A 10,354-nucleotide genomic window follows, 5' to 3' on the forward strand; every position below is an offset into this window, starting at 1 on the left:
AACCATCATCATCATCATCATCATAATCATCTTTCATAAGTGTCGTGGCCCTAAGAGTGACAGACACACGGACATAATTTAGATTTGGGTAGATTTATGCAGGCAGTAGGAGGAGGAGAGCCACAGTCCGTCCAGGGCCTCCACAGCGCCGCCGGGAGTAGCAGCAGCAATTAGTGTCAAGGGGCAGTGATGGAGGAAGGAGTGATGGCGTGAGGGAGGGAGGAGTGATGGCGTGAAGGAGGGAGGAGTGATGGCGTGAGGGAGGAAGGAAGGCGTGATGGCGTGAGGGAGGAAGGAAGGCGTGATGGCGTGAGGGAGGTAGGAGTGATGGCCGGCTGTACGTCTTGGGATCCCGGCATATTCCTCTCTGCTGCCTTTAATTACTGTCATGACGACCCTCCATCTGTACACGTCTTGTTTCTGTGTGTCCGCCCTTAGTCCGCACACGTCCCGCATGCGTCTCCACCCTAAGTCCGTCCATCTGTATACATCCCGCATGCGTCTCCTCCACCCCCATCTATACACGTCCGGTTTCTCTGTCCGCCCATCCGTACACGTCCCGCATGCGTCTCCACACACAGTCCGCCCATAATCACTGACAGACCGACCGACCGACAGACATTCATTTTTCGATCCGTCTGAGGGAATGGTCCTTATGAACCCCTTTCTACCATGGTCTTGAGACAACGCCATTATCATCTTTAAGAGCCGGAAGGTGGGTCTTGAGACTTATCATCCGTGTTGTCTTTATGGTCCGGAATAATAATCCCTCCCAAGACAAGATTGATATCATCCTTGTGTACTGGAGCGGCGCTGAGATACGAGACATTAACCTTACCTTAAGTATAGCTATTGGAGGTTAAGGATCTCCAGGACAACCACCGTAGGATCTTTGTGTAATGGCGAAGGATATTCTTTAAAAAAAAAAAGTTGATAATTTCTTGAAGGACTCGGATACTTCCAAGCTCCTACGACACTTCCCCACTACCTCCGACACTTCCCACCACCTACGACACTTCCCACCACCACCTCCGACACTTCCCACCACCTCCGACACTTCCCCACCACCTCCGACACTTCCCACCACCCCGACACACTTCACTTCCACCACCCCTGACACTTCCACCACCCCCGACACTTCCCACCACCCCCGACACTTCCCACCACCCCCGACACCACCACCTCCGACACTTCCGACACCACACTTCCGACACTTCCCACCACCCATTCCCACCACCTCCGACACTTCCCACCACCTCCGACACTTCCCACCACCTCCGACATTTCCCACCACCCTCCGACACTTTCCCACCACCTCCTGACACTTCTGCACCACCTCCGACACTTCTGCACCACCTCCGACACTTCCTGCACCACCTCCGACACTTCTGCACCACCTCCGACACTTCTGCACCACCTCCACCTCCGACACTCTGCACCACCTCCGACACTTCTGCACCACCTCCGACACTTGCACCACCACCTCCGACACTTCTGCACCACCACCTGACACTTCTGCACCACCACCTCCGACACTTCCCACCACCACCTCCGACACTTCCCACCACCCCACTCCCCACCACCACCTCCGACACTTCCCACCACCACCTCCGACACTTCCCACCACCACCTCCGACACTTGCAACACCTGCCCACCACCTCCTGACACTTCCACACCACCCACCACCCCGACACTTCCCACCACCACCTCCGACACTTCCCACCACCACCTCGACACCTCGCAACACCTCCGACACTTCTGACACTGCAACACCTCCGACGCTTCTGCACCACCTGACACTGCTCCACCACCACCCACCTGACACTTCCCACCACCACCTCCTGACACTTCCCACCACCACCTGACACTTCCCACCACCACCTCCGACACTTCTGCAACACCCCCTGACACTTCTGCAACACCCCTGACACTTCCCACCACCACCCCTGACACTTCCCACCACCACCTCCGACACTTCCCACCACCCATCCTCCGACCTCCACCCCCATGACCTGCCAGCCACTTCCCACACCCCAGCACTCGACGCCCTGCTCCCCGACCTTCCCTCCCACTGCTTCCCACCCGACACTTCCACCCCCGACACTTCCCCACCCCCGACCTCCCACCACCCCGACACCCCCGACGCCTGCCCCATTGCTTCCCTGACCTTCCCACCACACCACCTTCGACACTTCCCACCACCACCTCGACACTTCCCTACCCCGACACTTCCCACCCCCGACACTTCCCCACACCCCGACACTTCCACCACCCCGACACTTCCCACCACCCCGACACTTCCCACCACCTTCGACACTTCCTACCCTCCGACACTTCTACCTCCGAACTTCCACCACCTCCTGGGTAGGTTTCTGAAAACATGTGTCATTCCTGAGTCAGTATGTCGACTTATTTTAATGTTGTTTTAATGTTATGAGCGGATTTGGGGGTGGGTGTGTGGACGGGTGTAATGTGGTGGGGTGTGGGAGTGGGGTGGAGGCTAACCATGCTGTGGATACGTCCTGGGTGGTTTTTGTGTGGATTTGTGGGTGGATTAGGAGTATATTATGAATGTTAATCTTCTCTGGAGTTAATTGAGGTTATTATAAAAAGTATTGCGGTGAGTTGTTCCGGTGATGGGTGGGTGGTGGGTAATTAGGTAACTGAGCGGGCTGTTTTGAAGGGTGTGGTTGTATAAGTGTGGTGTGTGTTTGATTTGGATGTATGTGTCAACTGTGTGTGTGTGTGTGTGGAGAGAGTTTGTGTGTATATGTTGGTGTGTGTGAGTAAATGGTGGATCTGCATTTATTGAAAACCATGGAAGTATGGAGAACGACATGACATTTAACAGAATTAACAAAACGTATAAGCATAAAAAAAAAAATACCTGTTAAATTATCATCTCAACTAAAATTGAATCTTATAACTAACAGACAAACGTAATGGAGTTAAATTCGAGACATCACCTTTAATTAGAATTAACGGTAATTTAAATAAGTTAACTCATGTGTTTAATGTACTCCGGTCAACGGACAGATATAATCCAGAGGCAGACGGACGTAATCGGTTTGTTGAATTATACTGCACCTCTGTCAAATTAGTAGCATAATATATAGATTAATATTATTTAAATTTCCGTCAGTCGTAGGTATTTATCTACCCGGACATATTTCTTGCGACATTTGGATGAAAACAAATGCTAATCGACTATTGATTGGTCATAATCGTCTAGTGATTGGGTTGGTTTTATAATGCCATTAAATTCCCAGGTGTTATTTTTGTTTGTTTTTAATTTGGTCACAGTTAGAATTTATGATTCTTTATCTGCTAATTCAGTATTTTTTACTTCGTTTATAACCAAGTTTTATTACCTATGTTTTATAATTCAAAGTATATTTTTTACGTCGCTTATAATAATTCAATTATTTTTTTGCGTATGTTTTTAATAATTCCAAGTATATTTTATTTTCCAGTTTATGATAATTCCAAATAACTTTTTAGTTCAAATAGTTCCAGAGTAACGGAAACACAACCACCCTCGTGAGATTTTCTTTTTTATCTAATACAGTTTAATAAATTCTCAAAGTCAAGTCATCTGATCCAATAATATGTATTATGCTGGTGGGTCTTGAGCAGTATAAATACTGATAATTTTTAATAATTCCCACCAAAATCCTTTTCATCAGTGGATTTTAAACACTAATCCCACAAAATGGAATAAATATATATATTAATTTATGATCACTAAATCTAAAATCCATGTCAACAAAATATATTATATTTTTATTCCATTAATTCAAGTTGTTTACAAACAAATTTATAGTAAGTAGTTATACATTTTCTATACATGTGACTATTGCCTAAACACGTCCTTACGGGAACCACACAGGTGTATAACAAACTCCACGTCAAAGTCATATACGAGATCCCATACGTGTGTGAATAATGTACGAGTCCACTTCACGGGAGCAAGTTGACGTAAAGGCAAGCCAAACACCCGCCCTTGCCACCCGCCCCCAGGTGCAGGTATTAAGAGTGACCTATTGTGGTTTGCTTTCTTGAATAACTCAAGGTGGTGGTGTGTGTGGCTGGCAGGGCAATGTGTTCAATGTTATTGGTGAGGTAGGTGGTGTGAGGTGGAGGTGGTGTGGAGGGTGATGGAAGGATAGGTGATGGTGGTGAGTGGTGATAGTGTTGGGCAGTGGTACTAGGGGATGGTTGGTGGTGGTACATGAAAATGTTTGGTCATGTAGGGGGGTGGTGGGTGGCGTGTGACAGACGGTGGGCGGCAGGAGGCTGTTGACAGATGACGCTTGTGGCAGATGGTGTGTCCAGGTGACAGGGGTGGGTGGGTGACAAATGGTGGGTGGCAGAGGCTGTTGACAGGGCATGTGGCAGATGGGTGTCAGGTGACGAGGTGGGTGGGTGACAAGTGGTTGGTGTCAGGTGGTGGGTGGCAGGAGGCTGTTGACAGATGGCTTGTGGCAGATGGGTGTCAGGTGACGAGTGGGTGGGTGACAAGTGGTTGGTGTCAGGTGGTGGGGCAGGAGCTGTTGACAGATGGCTTGTGGCAGATGGGTGTCAGGTGACGAGGTGGGTGGGTGACAAGTGGTTGGTGTGGTGGTGGGTGTGGCGGCTGGTAGGTGATGGTTGGCAGGTGGTTTTGTTGGGTGGCAGGTGGTGGGTGTAAGATTGACAACGTGAGCTGTGATATTTTCACCCTTTAAGCTCGTGGTTCTGCATTCAGTTCGCGTCCCTATGGTGAGGAGGGGAGGGGGTGGGTGAGTTAGGGAGGGTTGGGTACGATGTGAGGTGGAAGAGGATGGTGTTTGGGACGGGTGATGAGGGGATGGAAAGGATGTGGGTTAGGGTGAGTTTGGGGCTAGGTGGGGGAGAGACTTTGGGGGTGAGAGTGGGAACGAAGGGCAGAAGAGGTGAAGGAACTAATTAATAATAATGACATTAACGATGATGATAATAATAATAATAATAATAATAATAATAATAATAATAATAATACGATTTTAAATTCTCTGATTCTCAGGACAAATATCTCTCTCCTTAACTGGTCTTTGGAAAGTATTGTAATTATGCTAGAGTCTCACAGCAAATTTGACACCATTTTCGCCGCAGTTTATATATTCAAAATGAGTAAACCATTTGATTACATTATCTTTTTAAAGTTACTATTTAAAGAATAATACTTTAAATTTAGGATGCTTGAGTGAATCCTTCTTTGTGTTGTTGTCTAAATTAATCAGTTAAATGCCTCCTGACATTCACCAGTTACGAGTTTTTAATTTACGATCCTTTGAGAATCATCGACTGCATTTATCGTAATTTAAGTGAGCCAATTAGACAACGTTCTTTTATCTCTTAGTTGGGGGGGCGTAACTTAGAATCCATTGAAATCCATCTATGTGTTCGTTACATACGATAAATCACTTAAAATAGTTGAGAATCACTCAAATGCCGTAAGCTTGAAACCAATTAGAATCACCTGATGGAAGACATTAACAGAAACCATTAAGACTGTATCTATGTTGTATATAACTCATACAGGACCCAATTTAGATAGCTCTTTAACTACCAACTATCTAGGTCAGGGAAATGGTACTTATTTGAGAGCCTCTGAAGATCATGAGTGATGGTGGTGAGAACACGTCGACCAAGAAACCTGAGATCTGTATTGTTAACCAGAGCTCTGTGCCTTCACCCACCAAGCTATTTGTATGCTAATGTGTTATAGCTGGTGTGTGTATATTGACCACAGGGGGAGCAAAAAAAGTTATAAGAGGCAGGTGGATGTTGTGTATGTTAAGGTATGTGTGTGTATTACTTGTGTTTTATGCTAATGTGTATAGTGTGTTGTGTGGGTTTATATGTGTTTTATGTTAAGTGTGTGAATGCTTAATGTGTATAGCTAGCTGGTGTGTATATACATATAGCCCCGAGAAGAGATAAGGTGGTGTTGTATAGTAAGGCGGCGTTATTTGGGAGTGTATGCTAATGAGTATAATTTGTATGTGTATGTTTAGATTATGTGTATGTTAAGTGTGTATTGGCCTGGGGAGGAAGTGTACAGCTGCTGTGAAAGGTTTAAATGTATACCATTGGTGTGTGTGTGTGTGTGTGTGTGTGTGTGTGTGTGTGTGTGTGTGTGTGTGTGTGTGTGTGTGTGTGTGTGTGTGTGTGGGTCTGGCTAGCTAACCTATGTAAACCATGTGGTGTAAAGGGTGGATGGCGTGCTTTATAATTAAGACATAACCCAGTGCTGTGTTAAGGTGTAGCCATTTACGCAGCCATTGTGTAGCATAGAGTCTCTAGGGTGTGTGAGAGACGGTGTGGGGAGATCTAGCTATGCGAGGGAACTTGGTGTGTATGGCTATCATGTTGAAGTGTGTGGCTGTGTGAGGTGTGGGGTGGTGTTGCCGGGTGTGTAAGGTGGGGGGGTGTGGATGGGGAGAGGGTAGGGGGATGGGAGGTGAGAGAGGTGGATGGGGAGAGTGGGGTGGATGGGGATGGGGTGGATGGGGAGAGAGGAGGTAGGGTGGATGGGGAGAGAGGGTGGATGGGGAGAGGTGGGGTGGGTGGGAGGTGGGGTGGATGGGAGGTGGGGTGGATGGGGTAGGGTGGATGGAGAGAGGGTGGGGTGGATGGGGATGGGGTGGATGGGGAGAGGTAGGGGTGGATGGAGAGGGTGGGGTGGATGGGGAGGTGGGGAGGGTGGATGGGAGGTAGGGTGGATGGGGGTTGGATGGGAGAGGTGGGGTGGATGGGGTGGATGGGGTGGGGAGGGTGGATGGGGAGGGGGTGGATGGGGAGAGGTGGGGTGGATGGGGATGAAGGCTGATCTGTATGCCACTCAGCCTCTGTTAGGATAACACTGCCTCCTCTTATCTCGCTCAGTGGTGTTGAGGAGAGGGTGGGGGTTGAGGAGAAGGGGTTGTGGGGGTTAGATGAGGTTTTTATAGGTTTGGGATGGGGGTATGGGCCGGGTGGGGGGGCTGGGGTTAGGAGGTTAGGTGCAGGAAGAGCAGTTGGTGGTGGGGGAGTTGGTAGAAGGCGTAGGTAAAGGAGGTGGAAATAAAAGAAAGCGGGGGGGTTGAAGTGTGGTAGGAGAGATTTGTTGCGGGTTGAGGCTCTCTCTCTCTCTCTCTCTCTCTCTCTCTCTCTCTCATCTATCTATCAACGGCAAGAGATGTGTAAACAAACAGGAATAACTGAAATAAGATGATGATTATCCGTATTAGAATTATTTGTGTGTGTGTGTGTGTGTGTGATAATCCCCTCATTACTATACATTATTAAGTATATTGGATCAAAAGTGTGGGTTCTTCCTCCAGCCTGTTATTGCTCCTCCTTGTGGTCAAATTTCTGGTGAAATTGGTTCTGGTACCTATTAATTTCCCGGTAAAGTGTGTTTATTTTTTCTTGTTTATTAGGCACGGCCGGATGTTGTTTGTGTTTTGTGCTGGAGGCCTGGACACAGTGTTGTTGTTACTGTTATGTAGTTTGTTTTGTTGGTGTTTTTATTATGTTTTTGTTCGTTTTGTAATGTGTTCAAGGTGTTTTATTGTGTTTCATTTTGTGACTATCGTGTTTGTTTGTATTCAACGTGTTTGTTTGTGCTCAATGTGTTTGTTAATTTTCAATCTATTTGTTTGTGCTCAATGTATTTGTTTGTGTTCAACGTGTTTGTTTGTGCTCAATGTGTTTGTTTGTCTCTAATATTTTCATTGTGTTTTTCTTTGTTTGTGTTTGGAAGATGAAAAAGCTCCTGACACATATAATTGTTTTGTTTAAAATCTAAGAAAATTATATTTGTTTGTGCTTTTAAACTGAAGACGATGTAATAATGGATTTGTTTTATTATTTTATATATTTATTTATTGTCAGATAAAAGTTAATTAATTGAACAAGTTAAAGGAATTTTATTATTATTATTATTATTATTATTATTATTATTATTATTATTATTATTATTGTTGTTATTTATTATATTATTATTATTATTAATGATTATTTATTATTATTGTTATTATTGTGTTATTATTACTATTATATTATTATTATTTTTTTTGTTGTTGTTGTTGTTGTTGTTCTAAAGATATGAGTTGATATAAATTATTTAATTCTTTTATTTATTCATTTGTGTTTTAGTCATCATCAACATTTATTTGATTTGAGAATTTTTTTATTTCAAAATATAAAAGATTAGACGAATATTTTAAAAGATGGTAATAGTGACGGTTTAATATACTTTTTATTTTATTTACCAAGAAAGAAAAGTAATTATCAGTTAGGAAAAATATTTGGTTTATTTAAAGATATAGAAAAAACAACTTTTTTCTGAATGTTTCTTTTATTTAGATAGTTAATAAAAAGATTCAGTTCTCTTAATACTAAAATATATAAACATCCACTTATTATATTCATCACTGACTGAGCTCTCGATATTGAAAACAGTTACTAATAAAAATATATTACTGTGCCAAACACGAAAAGAACTTGTCTATTCATTAGGGTTTTGCACAAATTTGAGCCATAACTAGTGTCTGGCTGATTGGGCCTAAAGGTCAAACATTACTCGAAATACTTGTTTTACTATTGCAAAAAACTATCGTATTTCTGATAGCAATTTGTACCATATCTTACCATGATATTATTAGAGAGTCATGAAGGTCATCTCTCCTGTAACACACTGTAAGATTAAGCTAATGTAAAAATAGCTATGGGCAATTTGGGATCTCTTAACACAGTACAGGGGTTAAAGACTTTATTGACAATATTAAGAATAAAAGTTTCATTTCGTTTTACTGACTTTTGTTTAGTTAAGAAAGGTTTATTTTAAGGGTTTATTGAGATAGGGAGAAAAATAATTACTATGTATATTCTCTTATTTATCCTGAGGCGAGAGGTTATTATATAGTGATCCTCCTCTTCTTCTTCCTCCTTTTCTTCTTCTTCCTCCTCTTCTTTTTGTTCTTCCTCTCTTCTCTTCCTCCTCCTCCTTTTCTTCTTCTTCTTCTTCCTCCTCTTCATTCTTCTCTTCATCCTCCTCCTCCATCTCGTTCTCTTCCTCCTCTCCTCCTCCTCTTCTCCTATCCCCCCCTCTCTATCTGCTCCTCCTCCTTCTCTTTCTCCTCTTCTTCCTCTTCTTCCTTCTTCCTCATCCTATTTCTTCCTACTCCTCTTCATTCATCTCCTCCATCTCATCCTCCTCACCCCTTCAATCTCCTGTGGTAGCTAAATAACCCTTCCTTTCCCTCTCCCCCTTCCCCCCTTCCTCCATCTCTCACTCCTGGGGGGGTGGTGTCAGTGACCTCCCCACCAAGACTCTCCCCTGCTCTCCCCACAGACTCTCCCACAGACTCTCCTGAAACTCTCCCCACCAAGGCTCTCCCACAGACTCTCCCCACAGGCTCCCCCACCAAGACTCTCCCCAAAGACTCTCCCACAGACTCTCCCACAAGACTCTCCCACCAGGCTTCTCCCTGGGGCTCTCCCACCAAGACTCTCCCCCACCAGACTCTCCCCACAAGACTCTCCCCCACAAGACTCTCCCACCGGGCTCTCCCCCCAAAGCTCTCCCAAGACTCTCCCCCACAGACTCTCCCACAGACTCTCCCGCAGACTCTCCCTCAAGACTCTCCCCACAGACTCTCCCCACCAAACTCTCCCCACCAAGATCTCCCACCAAGACTCTCTCCTGGACTCTCCCCCACCAGGCTCTCCCCACCAAGACTCTCCCACCAAGACTCTCCCCACCAAGGGCTCTCCCCACAAGAACTCTCCCCCCATGAGATCTCCCCCACCAAGACTCCCCAGATAACTTTGCAGCGATATTTTTTGCACAGAAACTTAATTGTACCAGTGATGACGTCATCGTTTTGCATGGGTGGTGAGGGACGTGGAGTGGGGGCGGGAGAGGTGGAGGCAGGAGTGGTGGGGACAGTGGTGGAGGGACAGGTAGTGGAGTGGAGAAGGTAGGGGCAGAGTTTCAGATATGGGGAAGAATAGTGTTATGAAATTGTAGGAAATTCTTTGTTTATTTGTCGATTTTTCTTGTTTGTGTATGTATTTTTGTGTTTTCTTTGTTTTTAATGAATAATTAGTTTGTGTGTTTGTTTATTGGTCTTGATTGATTTGTTTGTTTATTAGTGTTTTGTTTTTATTGTGGTACTTAGTGTTAATTGATTTCATTCTGTTATGTTTATTAATTTATTTGTTTATTTTTTATTTATTGATTTGTTTTTGTTTGTTGTTTATCGATTTGTTTATTTAAAGTTTATAATTTAGTTTTGTTGATTTTTTATAGTTTATTGATTTGTTTTGTTAGTTAGCAATACG

General features: G+C 44.6%; 1 protein-coding gene across 1 annotated transcript; it reads left to right on the top strand.

The window, feature by feature from the left end:
• Nucleotides 1–5,641: 5,641 nt before the first annotated feature.
• On the top strand, nt 5,642–9,836 carry LOC121860869 (uncharacterized protein DKFZp434B061-like). The gene is made up of 2 exons (XM_042358232.1): nt 5,642–5,731; nt 9,426–9,836. The coding sequence occupies exons 1-2, from the start codon at nt 5,642–5,644 to the stop codon at nt 9,834–9,836; spliced, it is 501 nt and encodes a 166-aa protein (XP_042214166.1).
• Nucleotides 9,837–10,354: the final 518 nt, after the last annotated feature.

The sequence above is a fragment of the Homarus americanus genome, unplaced genomic scaffold (assembly GCF_018991925.1).
Source record: "Homarus americanus isolate GMGI-L3 unplaced genomic scaffold, GMGI_Hamer_2.0 scaffold16967, whole genome shotgun sequence".
Classification (NCBI taxonomy): Eukaryota; Metazoa; Arthropoda; class Malacostraca; order Decapoda; family Nephropidae; genus Homarus; species Homarus americanus.

Excerpts from the sequence above, each read along its gene's own strand:
- LOC121860869 (XM_042358232.1), top strand. The coding sequence starts at position 5,642 with ATGAGTGATGGTGGTGAGAACACGTCGACCAAGAAACCTGAGATCTGT. Across the intron at positions 5,732-9,425 it reads CTTCACCCACCAAGCTATTT|GCTCCCCCACCAAGACTCTC; the intron begins GTATGCTAATGT and ends CTCTCCCCACAG.